Raw genomic sequence first — 16,201 nt, 5'->3', positions numbered from 1 at the left:
TACTCTTACGGTTCGACCGTACGAGTACCGAAAATGGTCGGGTGAAAAAATCCAAAAATCCCCGATTCCCCCCACCAGGAGAACCTCAGTGCCGTGGGATAGTGACATTGGCGCATTTCCCACGATCCGCTATCCCCCTCCATTCAGCACTTGCCTCACCCACTCTGACGCTTTCCTCTTCTCCGAAATCAAACAAAAGGTCCCAGATCGCGCAGGGATCGCATTACGAAGACCCCTGCTTCGAAAAAAATATCGAGTTACGAGAACAATAAAAACGTGTTTCACGCCCTCCCCCCTTTTCTCACCCACTGACCTTTTTCTGGCTACCTGCTTCGAAGTTCCCCATTTCTGGAGGTCAACAGCTGTGTGAGTAACGTGGGATACTTACATTAGCGCATTTCCCAAGATCCGGTATCCCTCTCCATTCAGCACTCTGAGGCTTTCCTCTTCTTCGAAATAAAAAAAAGGTCACAGCTCGCGCAGGGATCATATTACGAAGACCTTAGCTTCGAAAAAATACCAAGTTACACGAGAGCAATAGAAACGTGTTTCGGGCCCTCCCTTTTCTCCCCCACTGACCTTTTTTTTCCTACCAGCTTCGAAGTTCCCCATTTCTGTGGAGGTCAACCGCTGCATGAGTCATCTATTAGCACAAAAGTTGTCTAAGAATGACTTTCGTCAATTGATGTTACACCTTTATTGAATTGAAATATTAGTAATGTGCGCGTAATTTAAAAAAGAATAAGACCAAACACGACGTATTTCTGAGTTTATTTAAGCATTTTACGCAAAGAAATAAATGTCAAAATACGACGGAGACTTATTGTTAGCATTCTGGCGAAACTCGATATGAGCAGCAGAGCTTCTCAGGAGTTGATGCCGTATTTTTTTCTGAAAACATATATCAAGTTACAATTTATGAGTGGTGATATAAATCTTTATTGTTACAGTCCCAGACAAAGGGATATTTTCTCAGAATATTTGGTTTCTCCCTGATAGCAATTCCAATTCATCTTCTTATCTCGTGAGAACTCCCAAAGATGGACTAATAATAATAACTAACAAAAAAAACTAACAAAATAATTGAAGAAAATCCGGTGGAAAAGAGCTTGTATTTTGCAAAATGCCTCAGATTGTCAGCTAGCACTTGGCAGCAGGAGTGAGGGTAAAGCGATATTAGTTGAATTAATTATATGCCCAATTGTTTCCATAAAATTAAAATATTCATTAATCAGCTAAATTCCTGTTCGAATCATTTAAAGGTAATCAAAATTACTCCCCAAAATCTTGTGTTGCCTGCTGCATAGGCAACAGAGTCAAACATACCAGCATTCATCATTTAGTATTCGAGGTATTCGAAATTCGAGGTATTCGAATATTCGAGCGATGATTTAATATTCGAATTCGATATTCGAATTCGAGAAATCTGCTATTCGACCCATCTCTAATTTAAATTTATGAAATTGCTGTTGTGCTGAAACACCCGTATGTTTTTCGATGTGTAACTTCAGCTTGCACACAACATTGAAACACGAGTTTGTTCTTTCATTTTCTTGTGTTCTTTGGTGACTAAAGATTCTCTGTTCTGTTTGAAATGCTCAACAAATTGATAATTTAGATATTCCATTAATCCTGCTCGGAGTTCAGGAATAGATAGTTCATAAAATTCATCATGATGGAGGAAACTACTTCATCAAGGAAATTTAACATTCTCCAAGTTCTTTTGGATAGATTACTGTTGTGTTCCAAGGTGTTTTAGTATGAATATTGAGAAGAAAGTGGATGATTGCCTCTCCAAGGTAGAAGACAATGTCATCTCCATCATTGCATAAGTGCTGTTTCGAAGTTTATTTCAACGTAAGAGATGATGCAAACAGTGCAAATTAAAAGTTAAAATAGAAGTAGATGCTATGTACTTATTTGGAGACCTTTTGAAATCACATACCATCTTCTACTATACATTTTATGGAAATATCTTGTTCAAGCAAATACTCAATTGGTTCATCTTGTCATCAGGTTGATGGTGTGTAGCTGATGATTTTCATGTAGTATGTAAGTCTTTTTTGGTGTCCATTATCCATCTAGACCTTTCTTTTTTATAAAATATGTTTTTATCCAATCCTTAATTGCAGCTTCCACTTTCAGTGCTTTTTATAGATCAATAAAAATGATCTGTGAAAACAACCCTCCCTGTAACTTATCTAAATTTTAAGTAGGTAAGTATTCTGTCTGAGCAGACCCTGTTAATGGAATAAATTTTTGTTTCGTTGCTCATTGGGTATCAATTGCAGTGAGTGAGGGCTTGAGGAAATATTTGAGTTTTCAATGAAACAGCAAACCTATTCATATCATGCAATGGAAAATATTTTTATTCCAATTACTTTGTATTACACACTTCAGGCCCAACAGAGAGACTTCAGTGAAGATTTGTGTGCTGCCCAAAATGATGTTAAAAGATTGGAGGAAGAACTTACTGCTTTAAGGAAGCAACTTCAGGTGATTTTGTTTTTCATATTTTGTATATATTTATCGACTAATAATTTTTGTGCTACTTTTGTTGCTTTTGTATAAGTGACACTTTATGTTACCAGTAAATTATGTATTGTGATGCAGTGTCCATTCAATGATCTGTCAAGAATGAGTAGTTAAGAATTTCATACATTTTTAGGTAGAGACTGAGCTACATGAAAATGAGAAAGCTAGACTTGAAGAAAAAATTGCTGAGGCTGATAAACGACTAAGAAAACTTCAGTCCGAACAGAGAGAATTAAGTAATGGGCATGGTTCTTTACGCTCAATAATCCATCGCCATGAGAGCACAATTGCGCGACTTGAGGAGTCTTTGAAGAATTCTCAGTCTGATTATCAAAAAGAGAAGAATCTCAACAATCAACTGAAGTGAGATAATTTGTGTATTATTAATGACTTAAAATTGTGTAAAACATAGCCATATTTCAATTTCTTTCATTGTCATATTCTTCTTTAATTTATTCTTCCTTGTTCATCTGTAAAATTTATAATCAGAAGTTATTTCATGGAAATTCTTGTTGTACATATTGTGGATTTGTCCACATGTTCTAATATTTTTCAAATTTGATTGATCATATAACATTTTCTTATCTTATTAACTTAAAGTTTTGAGTTATTGCTACTCCATTGAAATATAACACTTGGTTATTCCACATTTGTTTTATGTAGAACTCTTCAAGAACAGACGGAGCGAGCCCTGGTTGATGCTCAGTCAAAATTATCACAATTTGCAAGTGAGCAAAATGTCATGCAGGAGCGTATGAAAGGAAGTGAAGAAAACAGTTTGAAAGTTAGCAAAGAGGCCAAGTTGCAGAAGGTGGAATTGAATAAACTTCGTGATAGTCTGGTTCAGCTGGATAGAGATAAAGATAGTCTCATGGTAAGCTTCTTGTGTAAAATTAACAAACTGCAAGAATCATTCAAGAATTTTTTCTAATTTATCAGTCATTGTCTTTTAGGATGATCTTATGAATTATTATTTCGTATGCATTTTGATCCTACATAATGCAGAAACGCTTTACGAGGAGGTCTCATATAGTTAATGTTCTTGAACATTTTTCTATCTCCTTTCTTTTTTCTTGCTAACCTAATGGCCTGATCTTTAATTCGAAATTCAGATTGTTAGATTTTTTCGAAATTCAGGACTTGAGTCGTACTTTTTGGGTTAATTATGAATGAGAGTTCTCTCTTTTCCTGTAGTTTATTATCTGACTGATTACTTCCATTACATGGCACTGTAAAATCTCTATATAATGAACTTCCCAGATCAAAATTTTAGTATACCTGACATCTAAAGCACATTACATTCTCAGCTATTGTGGATCACTGCATATTTTCAGTTTATGCTCTGCAAAATTAGGTTACTTTATCACTAATATTTTCATAGAAGTCAGATATTTTTTTATAAGTTACATCTAAAACACTAAACTCCATTGGAAAAATTGTAGCTGCATTATTGTCTACTCAGGGTTTCAAGTGGAAGACTCAGGTGAAATATCTGAGGAAAGGATTACACTTTAGGACAATGGGAGCAACAGTCTATGCCAACTGTCATAGTCAAATTTTTGGAAATAATTTCAATTTAAGTCGGAATAACTAATGAATGCTTGCATGATCTAAAATAGCTGCAAACAATTTTAAATGGTGGGAGAAGTATTGAAGCTTAAAGGAGTTTCCAATTATTTTGAAAATTATTCTCTTATTTAGAGGAGACTAAAGAATCCACATTTCCCAAATTTTCCAGTTGCTTCATTTATATAAAAAGCTACGTACTTAGAATTATTAAAAGATTTTAAATTGAACCCTACCTAGTAAATGCTAAATATTTGATATTACATATTTAGATTTATACATTTTTACCTTCGGGGAAAGCAGTAATTGTTGGTTGTGCTATGATTGAATTACTACTGTTTCAGATAAAAATTGATGAGAAAACTGAGAGAATTGTTGGGCTTGAAAATGAGTTGAAAGCAAAGAATTCTCGTATTGCTCAGCTGGAGCATGCTGTTGCTGAGATGAAGAAAAAGATGGAGTAAGTAAATTGTACACTTTTTTGTGTGCATATTCTGTAATAGATGGATATGTATCACGTATATTATAGTTGGGAAAATTACCAAGAAAAAAACTGGTTGAAGGTAGATTTATTCATTGTTATTATTTGTGAGATTAAAAAGGGATTTGAGAGGTTAAAAGTTAGTTATTAAAAAAGTATTAGATTTAAAGTAATACAGTCACTTCTTGGTTAGATTTTTGTTGGAAAATTACTTTGTGGTAATAGTTTAATTCTTCACCTTCATGCTTCATTTTGCAATCATTTTTTTCCTCAGAGCTAATGTCCTCAAAAAGCTATCACAAATGAGTATTATATATTAATGAAAGTATCATGAACAACATCTAGATGGGAGCTTACGGTTCAACTAATTTTTTTGTACTGCAAGAAGCGTTGAATGATTGTGTATTAATTCAGAGGTTTTTTTTCAGTGTTACCATAGATGAAAGTGTTTTACGAGATCATGAGAGGCGAAACTTGCAGCAAGAAATTGATAGACTTCAGCAGGAACTCTCGATTTGCAAATCTCAGAAGGAAAATGCCATTCGTGAAAATAGGTAAGCTTTGTTTTTTTTATTCTTTTCATGAATTACTTGCATAGTCTTCGGAGTGCTTAGTAGGGTAAGTACTTTTTGGATTGGATGGGCTTTCAATGCTGGTGTAACATTTTTTGTTCCTAAATATTAATAAGAACTAAGCATTCAAAAGTGCTAAGATTTATTTGCTATTTCACTGGCTTTGAGTTTCAAGAAATGAATTATGCTGCTAGCCTTATATGAATGATGAATTATGGATTCCCATATCGCTAAAATTTTACCAGCTCAGTCTTACTGCCAGTGTTAGGAAATGTAAATCTATAGCTAATGTATGTACTCATTTTCTGCAAATTTCTGGATTTATCTGCAATCTAAAGATTTTCTAGGTCTCATTAATTACGAGTATCAAAAAATAATGGCATAGTTATTTATTTAATAAGATCAATATTCATTCTGCTAAAGTACACATTTTTAAAGTGAAAAATGTGAGGGATTACTATGTGTTAAACCCTTCAAATTTATCTTTATGGTAGACGCATACAAGATGACCTGGCATCTTTGACCAATGATTGTCGAATATCACACCGTGAGCTGGAAGAAAGTCGACGAGAAGTTGAAGACCTCAAACTTCAGTTGCAAGGTTATGTTGATGAAGTCCGTCGTACTGAAGAACTCCTAGCTCGCAAGGTATGTGTAAAAATTTTATTTTTGTTCTTGCTTGTTAATTTGTATAGTAAACGATCCCACTTACTTACCTCTGCTTATTTGCATAGCCTTCTTACCTTGCACAATTGTTTATACCTAAAAATGCATTGGATAAGTGCAATGAAGCATGTTATAAAATCTTTTACAAATAATGGTATCCATCATTGAGCCACATTAAAAATCAATGACTTGGTTTATTGAAAATCTATGATACTGCCTCAAATTTTCAATTATTCCCTATTATTATTATTATAGTATTCTACCGATTAAGGTAGGTTTTCATGGAGTATTCAACAAGTGAGCTGGGAGCCTCCCTTTCCTTCCAGCACTACCTTCTTTAATTCACTGTAAGGCCTACTCTCTTTCAATCTATCTAAAAATCCTATTCTTTTCCTTCCCCTCCCTCGTTTCCCTAACATTCTACCCTCTAACACCATTTTCAACATCCCCTCACCGCTAAGCACTAACTCCATCCATACCTTCTGTCTCCTGCGTACCTCATCTAAAAGCTGCATCTCCTCGCCAACCATATCCAGCACTTCGTCTTTCCTTTTCCTCTCCGTCCATTTCTGAATTCTTCTCCACACCCACATCTCGAATGCCTCCAATGTTCTCTCGTCTTCTTTCCTCAGTGTCCACGTTTCTGCACCGTAGAGAGCTACACTTCAAATCAAACTCTTCGCTAGCCTTTTCTTTAAACTCTTACACAACGATCCTCTCAGAAGCTCCTTCCTGTTCATGAATGCCTCCTTCGCTAATGCGATTCTCTTCCTTATGTCCTTACTACTGTATCCGTTTTCCTCTAACGTACTGCCTAAATAGTTGAATTGCTCAACCTGCTCAAGTTTTTCACCACCCACCTTTATCTTGAGTCTCACATTCCTCGCTCGTGATGCATTACAAAACCGCATAACCTTAGTTTTCTTATGATTAATCCTCATCCCATACTCCTCGCAACGCTCGTATTACGCATCCACTAGAGCCTGAAGCCCCCTCGCTTACTGGCTAATTAACGCCTGATCATCCGCGAATATCACTGATTTGAACATCATTCCTCCCACTTTTATTCCAGCTTCTAACTCATCCCACGCTTCCCTTACCATCTCTTCAGCGTACACGTTAAAGAGCAGCGGCGATAAAGGACAGCCTTGCCTCACAAATTATTCCCTACATTCTATAAATAAGTTAATTTATGCCTTTAATTTTAAGGTCCAAAAAGTGACTAGATTAAGTCAAGAATCAGGATTGATTAATTTATACCACTTTGAAATTTGTAAAACTCTTGACCCCTGAAATTGATGTAATTTTAACTATAGGACCTTCAAAATAAAAAGAACGTTACCATAAAATTGAGGTTTGTAGAAAAGAGGCATCATGCGTATAAAACTTCTGTAGTTCCGTTAAAACATTACATCGATCCTTTACGCTCCACTTAATTTTATAGTGTTTCCTTTACAATTGAGGTCATTCCTCCATTTTATTTGCTGCTGAGTCACAAACGTTTCCATCATCAATTGCCTGTCCATGTGGTCTCTAGTAAAGTTTGAGTAGTCTGTTCCATAGGTTTTTGGAGTGCATATGTATCAGAGATGCATTTTGGAAGAGTATGAGGAAGAGGCTACTGCAGTCAATATCTGTTACAGTGAGCGTGTATAGAACTTATGTAATCATATTGAAATTTTTATCATATGCAATCATAACGAAAATTTTTGTGGGTGTGAAGGACAGGAAGGAAGGAAGGGAAAACAATCGTGAGGAAAATCCAAAATCCCTGAATTTCCCCTCCTTCCCCACAAAAAAAATAAAAATGGCAGAAATTCCAATTTTTGGGTGCATTTTGGCACTTAATGGTTCTGGCTCCAAAACCATTAAACTTACTATAAATTTCAATAATTATTTGATTACTTGATAGATGTACAATTTGTATAAAATCACATATTTCACTGTACTCAACCACAGTTCTGCAAAAACCTACCGAAGTCTAAGTTTCGGACCAAATTTTTCTGGAGACTTCAACAGGTGAATGAGGGTCTCTTGAGTTACACCATCTGCCACACACCTGCATACTAATAAAATTTTTGTACCTTTTCCCAAATGAAACTTCATAGTGAATTGAAAGTCCTTCCCGGTAACTTTTTGAAAAATGGAAGTTCCATTACATTTTTCCTGGAAAATATTATAAACTCAGAGACTCTGATGCTAAATGGCAAAGCCATTTCCCTACATTGGATGGTGGGGCCATTCACAGATCGAGTTAGGCTGAAACAATTTTGGTAACTAAGTAAACAAGACTAAACTTGTAACTAAAAACGTATGCATTCTTATGTCAACCACAAATTTTTTCACTGAAGCATGAGCGTGAAGCGTGAGCGCATAATCTCTGCATATTTATTTTGGTGTGCCTCAGTTCTCCCTTGGTGAAATAATTTTTGTGAAAATTTCAAAGCCTTTTTTAAAGCTAGAAATAAAACTAAAAAATTTCTAAAGAATGTTCCATAACTCCACCAGGGATGTTCTACCATAACATATTTTCAATTTTTTATATTTTTTTCCCACTCAAAGAGAATATGTACTTAATAATGTTTGAAAATCATGTGTTTGTGCATAACTTCAAAATAACTGTAAATAAGGGCTAAATATTATTCATTGCTCAATAGCTTCACTATGTCTACTGTTGGGCTAAGAATCCTTGATATTTATGTCTCTTGTGGGCCGATTCACCATACTTGCATGCCACGGCCTTTCAGCAGAATCTGTTGTCCATATTTGTCTTGTGTTGTGTCTCATTAAAAAAACTTTAGAATGCACTCAAATGAATGATTTAACATCCATGTACATATCCTACACTTACATGAAACATCAGTGGAAGTTGTGACAAAGTGACATTTTCTTAACCGCTAAGTCTGTAAAAATACATCATAGCTAGTAGTAGCATCAGCAAAGATCACTCCATTAATTTTTAAAAGATGAAATGCTCAAGAATTGGATTAATAAGGAGACCTTTAATATCGTATTAGCACTAATAAATACTATTGAGGTCTTGAGTCAGCCTTAAGTAGCTGGGCTGGGAGCCATTATTAAAACAGCTGGCTGATTCAAAATCCTTAACCAGTTTGTTGGCCCTTCATTTCCCTAGACCAAGAACAACAATGGGGACGGATGGTTTTTATTTGAAATCCTTAAGTACCCTTAAGAGTGGGGCCCAAATCAGACTCCAAAATGCTGACAGATAAGTGATTCTTACCCTGGTGGAAGAAGACCTGAGAAGACTTTCTATGCATTAAAATCCAGTCTATCCATATTCTCAACGTGATATAACCCGATTTTACTCCCTGACGTTATGGGACTAAAATAATTTAAATTTTTATGTCAATTCCATAAAAACTGGCTCAGCTATAAATAAGAAAATAAACCTATAACTGAGCATTGCATACCAGTTTTGCTCCTACTTGGTGCTTACGGGTGTGATTCATTCTTTTTTTCCTGTAATTGATGAATGCTCTTAATAAAATCAGTGGTGTTGGTGATGAATGGTCATTTGAATAGTTCTTATAGCAGTCACATGTTGCAATTTTTTTGCAAGAGTTTGATATTTATAAATTTGGTAATTTATTTTCAAAATTCACTAACTCTTGGTTAACTATGTGGTATTCCATTATTTCCTGGATATACGTAGACAGTTATAGTACCCTTATAAATGAATACCTCTACCCATCCTTTTCACCTATTCTGGCGTCCGTTTTAAAATTCATCAAGTAACTAGGTAACAACAAGATTAACAACAAGATAAACAAATTATAATTAGCGCCTGATGATGATGATTACTCATTGAAACCCGGGTCGCGCTCTTATAAAATAAGTGGTATAAGTAACTGTCTATATCCAGGAAATTTATTTTCAGTCTATTGAAATACAGTTTTGTTTTTATCATATTCATTTTGTTTCTTTTGCATTTTTTTCAAAAGGAAGAGGAACGCAATGATCTCTTGGAGCAATTTAGAAGTTTAAGTGCTGAAGCTTCAGTGTTGGAATCTACAAACCATTCCCTGGAGTCAGAAACTACTGATGCTCGCATGCAGTTACGATTAACTAATGAGAGAGTCATGGATCTAGAGAGGCAACTAGATGACAGTCATTCCCTAATCAGAGGATATGAGCAGCAGGTACTGGTGAACAATAATTGTAAAACATATTTTACCAGAGATCATGGATTTATAGCATGATATTTATTGACTAATTGCTAAAAAAAACCTCTCCTTTCAGATATCTACCTTGACCAGGCAAGTTGCTACATTTGAAATGCAGTTTCGCTCATTTGAAGAGCAGAAAACAAGACTTGAAGCTGATCTTTCAGCATCTCGTGACCTATGTCGGAAACTTGATGGCCAAAAGGAGCAACTAACAGCACGAATCTCTAGTTCATCATCAGATAAGGCATCAGTAAGTGACCTGATACTTATTCAAAGCAAACTATTTTACTATCTATGCGAGCACCTGGCTTACCTCTTTACAATGATCTGAAAATACTAACATTCCCATCACTGTACATACTCAACTGTGCCTCTTTTGTTAAGAATAACCCTGAATACTTTCCAAAAAATAGTTCTCTCCATAATCACGCTACCAGAACCACCAATGACATTCACCTCAAAGACTACCATAGCACTTTCTGCCAAAAAGGACCCCTTTTCTCCCTATCAAAAATATACAACAGGCTACCGTATGATATTAAATGTCTTCCACCTACACCATTCAAGAATGCTTTGAAGAAATATTTAATAGAAAATAACTATTATAGCCTGAAGGATTTTATGTTGGGCTCGGAGTAATCTTTGCCCATCAACCACTAAAATTGTAACTTTTTTTCTTTTATCTGTAAAAATTGTAAATGTTATATCACTTCATTTATTTGTAACTATTACTTTAATTATTTACTTTATTTTGACGACTTCCAATGTCACCGGAACATGTGATCTCAAGGAACAATAAAAAAAAAAATTATTATTATTATTATTATTAGTTTCTTTCCTATCGAAGGTTGGTACACTGTGTCAATGGCACAGCGAGGGGGGGGTTTCGGGGGATAAACTCACCCCCCCCCCCAGAGCTCGGAAAATTTTTTAATTTTAATCCATTTTTCTGAATTGGATTGGTATTACTAATAGAATAGTGTAAGGATTAATAAAATATCCCTCAGAAACCCGTAAAACTCACCATTTTGAACCATTTATCTCAAAATTCAGCAATTTATTAATCTCGCACCTACTGCATCGTGGTGGGTATTCCATACCCCCACACACCCCGGTATTAGTTGCACCTAAACCTCCCCCAGCCTTAATTCCTAGCTGCACCCCTTCACTGTGTTGCTAACGGCTGAATGTGCTGGATTGTTAGTTTCTTGGAATACCAAAATTAATGGATGAAATCTTCAATTCCTTCTGCACTTTTTATCTATTTAGGGAATAAAATTCTAGTTATCAAACACCAGATATCTGTGGTTGTGTTATTTATAATTGGCAATTCCATAAATGGATGCAAGATAATGGAATAAGATGGTTTCCTAGGATAAGGCAAAACTCTCTGTTCTTGGTTGTGGTGGCAGAGTTTGTATATGTATTCAGAAAGCTGGGCTTCATAGTGCTCATTGTCCACTAGTTGCAAGAAAGACAAATTATTTAGGATGTGGATTAGTTATTTTAGAGCACGAACTAGTTTCACACTGTGCTGACAATACTGGGAAACCTTCAGCACATTCCAGTTCAGAAAATAAAGTTCATTAATGTTAATTGGGGCGGATCAGGACCTGTGTGCTTTGCCCCAATTTAGTGGCTGCCACAGTTATGCTAAGTACCTATTTCAAGCATACTTGTGAATGTATCTGGCAATGCAACAAATAAATGTATTTGTGAATTGAAAATAGGTATTGCTCTGTAATCTATGTGCAAACTATAATTATGAAAAAAATGCCTAAGTATTGACTTATTTCCTTTGCAAGTGTTTCACTTAAGTATTGGGGAAATATTGCTGATGCATTGCCCATTTATGGCTTTTTGTTCCAATCAACTGGATAATATTTGCCAGCCTCGGCGGTGGACATTTGTGAACTTTTATTGTTAACTTGTTACAAAAACCTAATCTAAAAAGACAATATAGTCCTGTTTTCAATGGCATGAAAATAGTTTTTAAAAAACTCAAAGCAATTTCTTTATTGGTTCACTGTGCGTAATCCCAAATAAGGCTGACCCTACCCTTTGGTGGCCCAAAATTACCAGAATTTGCTGTAGTTGTTTGGAATCATGCCATAATGGATGGCTTGACGTTGGAAACCAACATAAGTGGTACTTTTACATTTTCTATTGGCATACATTCTTACAATTACAAACATACATTCTCAAAATCAATGTTTTTCCATTTACAACAAAGGTATTTTATTTAGAACAATATTTTAGGTGACCTAGTTTTAATAAAACTTAAGTTGCTCATTTATTCATTGTTTTGGTTCATAATTTCTTTTAGGTTAGCTTTTACAGTAGTAATTCCGTTTGTTTTAATTTTTGTAATTATTGATTTCCAGATTGAGAAAGAAGCTTCTAAATTGAGAAAAGATTTTGAGAAGTTGCAGTCAACAATTGAAAGTAACAATGAGAGAATAACCATGCTAGAGAGCAAATTGCTTCGGAAAGAAAAGGAGTGTTTGGAAGAACAAATGACAAATGAGGAATTAAAACAGGAAGTCTCTCACCTTAAGGATAACGTTCTTTCCCTTGAGAAGAAATTGTAAGTTGTGAATTGTGAGACTGTTTTATTTAGTGAATAGTTTTTCATTTTTCCAGAGTACTTTTTGTTTATGGCTGATAAGTACCCTATTTCTTCCTAATTTGTAGGGCAAGTGCTTTGGGCTATTTTTATAAGAAAATTTGTGAAAGGGAAATATTTAGTAAGAAATTGGTTTGGAAGAAAAATTAGAAAACTGGCATGTGGTGGAATTCTAGCATGTTAGTAAATCAAAATTTCCCCCCAATCTTAAACATATCCAAAGTATTATAAAGTCTTTCTGATTCTGAATTATTTTTTGCTGGCTGAAAACTTAAAGTAGCTTCCGACAGAATTTGATGCATCTTTTAAAGGCCTATTTACACGGTACATTAACGTGTACGAGTTAATATCTAAATGTATGGACGTGTGAATGAACATGATAATGCGCTGTATAACCACCCAGCTTGTGCGAATGCATGAACAGAAAATAGAGCCTGTTTTAATTCGGTTCATGCATTCGTACATGTTTCATTCCAGTCCACAAAAATCATTCATGCAAGCAGGCATTAATTTATAAATTAAATAACTTGCAAATGAATGTGTATATACTGGAAAAATTGAAAACATATAAATGCTTTATTTATAAATCCATAGCCCAACAACACAGTATGCCAACTGCATGTGAACTCCATAAGAGCTGATCAGAGGTTTTTTTATAGCAACTGAATTGACATGCTTGTGAATAAATTCTTGTTTTGACTGTAATATTTTTATTTTTAAGTTATAAAGAGTGAAAATAATAAAATTCGACCTTAGGTTCTTTGTGCCTAAAAATTAACTCTGTATAAGTGCTGAAATGCAGGTCTTCTTTTACAAAACAGCACAATGAACTTAACTACCCAGTCAGCACGAGGGATTCAGAATTTTAAGTAGTGTGAGGATTTTCTGTTGATAGCAAGGATATTGGTAATATCTATTTTTACTCAAAATTCAATACCATGCCAAAGTGATTTTCAGTCTTCCTAATGTAAGTCTTTCTAAGGTAATTCACGAGCATCTATAGCTCAAATTTTATGGAAAAAATATCATATTAATTATCTAGGATTATTTTTTGCCTGTGACAAATGATTTTAATTAAACTTGCATTTTCCATTGAGGCCAATGTCTGTTACCTTTTTTGGGTCGGGCTGAAATTTTTAAAATAAAAATTCAACATAGACACTTCTATACGCTCATATTTTATACTATTTTTAATATGAATATATATCTGGGTAAGCATATGGGATGGAAAAAACCTCTTTCTGAAAGCCTGAGGATAAGCCATCATTTAAGTGGTCTTATTGAATATTGCATTAGTTCTGATTAAGGATGCAAGTAGTATTTAGGGTGAGGATTAGCTAATCAGCATCTAAAATTTTGGGTGCTGGATTCTCACTATATTCCTCTTTACCTATCTATCTTTGTTGAAACAGATATTAATCCTGCCGCTATTACTAGCATACTCAAGTTGAATCCCAGCTAGATTCTCACTGAGAGTGATCCCATATTGTGGGTTGCTCTTCTTGCATTCCAGGATAGAATCCTGGGATTTTTTAATATCTGACATCCTGTTCTGACTGGGAAAGAGCATATTATATTTCCCATAGTTGAGAGGATTCTCCAAGTTTAACATGAAGTCACTAGTAATGCATTAAGTCAAACCAAGTCAAAAGTGAATGTTTAGAATTGATAAATGAATATTTTTGTCATGTTGTTATTGTTATTTTGATGTTTAATTATTTGCACTTAAGTTTTGTATGTAATGCTTGCTGAATACTTTTTTGTGTGCCAGAGGATACTGCTTTAATTAGGGTGGATAGTAATTTCTCAAATAAATGAATGCATGCCACTTATATACATGAAGAAGTTCTTGAAAGAGGTATTTGTATATTTAATCTATAAACAGAACCCCTAGATATAATTAGGCAATTAATTGCATCCTCCAGATGGAATTTTCACTATGCAATTTTATCGTGAAACATGACTGAGCATTTTAAGAAGTATTCCTGAATCTTAAAAGAATCATTTTACCTTTCCGATTTTCCTAAATGTTTTGTTCATCTATATGCTTGATAATGCATTTATGCAAACTTATTGAAAGATCATCTCAATAGATTAAGTGTTAATTATGTCCTGTATACAGCTTTGTGGTCAACATTGCACTTCTTAGTAAAATTTGGCAATTAAATTTATTTCAATACGGTTCTTTAATTCCAGAGAGAATGAAATGTCAGAAGTCCACAAGTACCAGAAGAAAGCACTAGAATATGGAAGTAAGCTGGGACAGACAGAGAAGGAAACTGATGATCCAGTTAGGTATGGGAAGACAGTAAAGTCTCGAGCCTCTACTTTTCCTCCTAAAACTCATTCTAGGGTTCCAAAAAAACAAGACTCCAAAGATTCAGCACAAGTCATTAAAACATGCATTCGCACTGATTCTAAGGTATCAGTCGCGCAAGAGAACACTGGAAGATCTGTTGCTCCTCTTGAATGGACACCACCCTCTTCTGCTGCACGCTCTTCTTTCACCGTAATTCACAATTTACCTAGTGTTCATATTGAGTACGAAAAGTTCCCGTGTACAAATATAAATTCTTCACAAGGGAAACCTAGGAATAAGTGTCATACATCTTCTTCTGCTATCTCTACTGGTGATGGACAGAAGAGTTCTCAAGGCAGTGAAACGTATAGGGTTGGGGAGGATGGTGCTTCTAATACAAATGAGGCTGCTGAAACTCTTTCTTCTATTCCCCCTCGTCTCAGATGGCATGGCACGCTACCATCTGGCAGGTCAGTTTCTTGCTAGTTCTATCCTTTCATCCTCTCATTTTCATTCACAAGGGGAGACCACGGAACTTGCTCCGCCTTTTTCAATGCCGTATTTTTTATGGCCTTCGGAATGGTGAACACATCCCTGAACTAGTAGTGGTTCCGTTGAATGGGCCTTAGTTTGGCTGTAATTAATTAATTTTCATGCAGTACTTTTCACGAGCCGATTATAGTTCCATGATATCGCACCTCACAGCAGACGGGTCAGGTGAGGTAGTGGTAACGTTTAGGACTACCACGCAGGGGACCAGAGTTCGGGGCTTCGTGATGGCTGGATATTTTATTGTCTTCATTGTGATCACACGGCGTAAACTTTTTCATTAATTTTAACTGCAACAAGCATAGACATGAGACTATTTTTTTATCATCATAATGGCGTTTAGGTATTTAAGCAGTGTCATTTCCAACGTGGAGAAGTGAAGGCTCCACTTTCTACTCTCCTCAAAAACATGCCAAAAGATAAACGGGGGGCTAAAACAGTGGCTTTTTTTCTGAAGAAATGACATTTGTTAGTGGGCCTCTTGTTATTATATTGGAAGGGCTAAGGAAGATTTTGGGAAGCGGCGAGCACAAGGCACATTTGGTGTAATTGTTGCTTTTAACCCTCTAGCGGGCGCGACTGTTATTTTTATTTTATTTTTTATTTATTTCACACTCCACCGAAAACAGCACTAATCGGCCTATACATCGGGGTTGATAACACTTAACAATCACAAACATCCATGCCCTGGATAAGGGTAACTTACCCAGGCGGAAC

The 16,201-nt window shown here is 35.3% G+C and overlaps 1 protein-coding gene across 3 annotated transcripts in view; it reads left to right on the top strand.

The window, feature by feature from the left end:
• The window catches only part of LOC124162957 (centrosomal protein of 135 kDa-like), a 48,016-nt gene that overhangs the window by 28,104 nt on the left and 3,711 nt on the right, over positions 1-16,201 (top strand). For 2 of the 3 annotated variants that reach the window (XM_046539734.1, XM_046539735.1), the window contains 10 exons: positions 2,401-2,496; positions 2,669-2,898; positions 3,199-3,409; positions 4,446-4,561; positions 5,011-5,136; positions 5,649-5,802; positions 9,786-9,983; positions 10,084-10,260; positions 12,395-12,597; positions 14,833-15,405. In XM_046539734.1, the coding sequence (XP_046395690.1) occupies positions 2,401-2,496; positions 2,669-2,898; positions 3,199-3,409; positions 4,446-4,561; positions 5,011-5,136; positions 5,649-5,802; positions 9,786-9,983; positions 10,084-10,260; positions 12,395-12,597; positions 14,833-15,405 (2,084 nt within the window). The remainder of the gene's footprint in view (positions 1-2,400; positions 2,497-2,668; positions 2,899-3,198; positions 3,410-4,445; positions 4,562-5,010; positions 5,137-5,648; positions 5,803-9,785; positions 9,984-10,083; positions 10,261-12,394; positions 12,598-14,832; positions 15,406-16,201) is intronic. The other variant, XM_046539736.1, reaches the window with a different exon arrangement.

Source organism: Ischnura elegans, chromosome 7 (assembly GCF_921293095.1).
Source record: "Ischnura elegans chromosome 7, ioIscEleg1.1, whole genome shotgun sequence".
Taxonomy (NCBI): Eukaryota; Metazoa; Arthropoda; class Insecta; order Odonata; family Coenagrionidae; genus Ischnura; species Ischnura elegans.
This window is presented reverse-complemented; position numbering and strand designations above follow the sequence as displayed.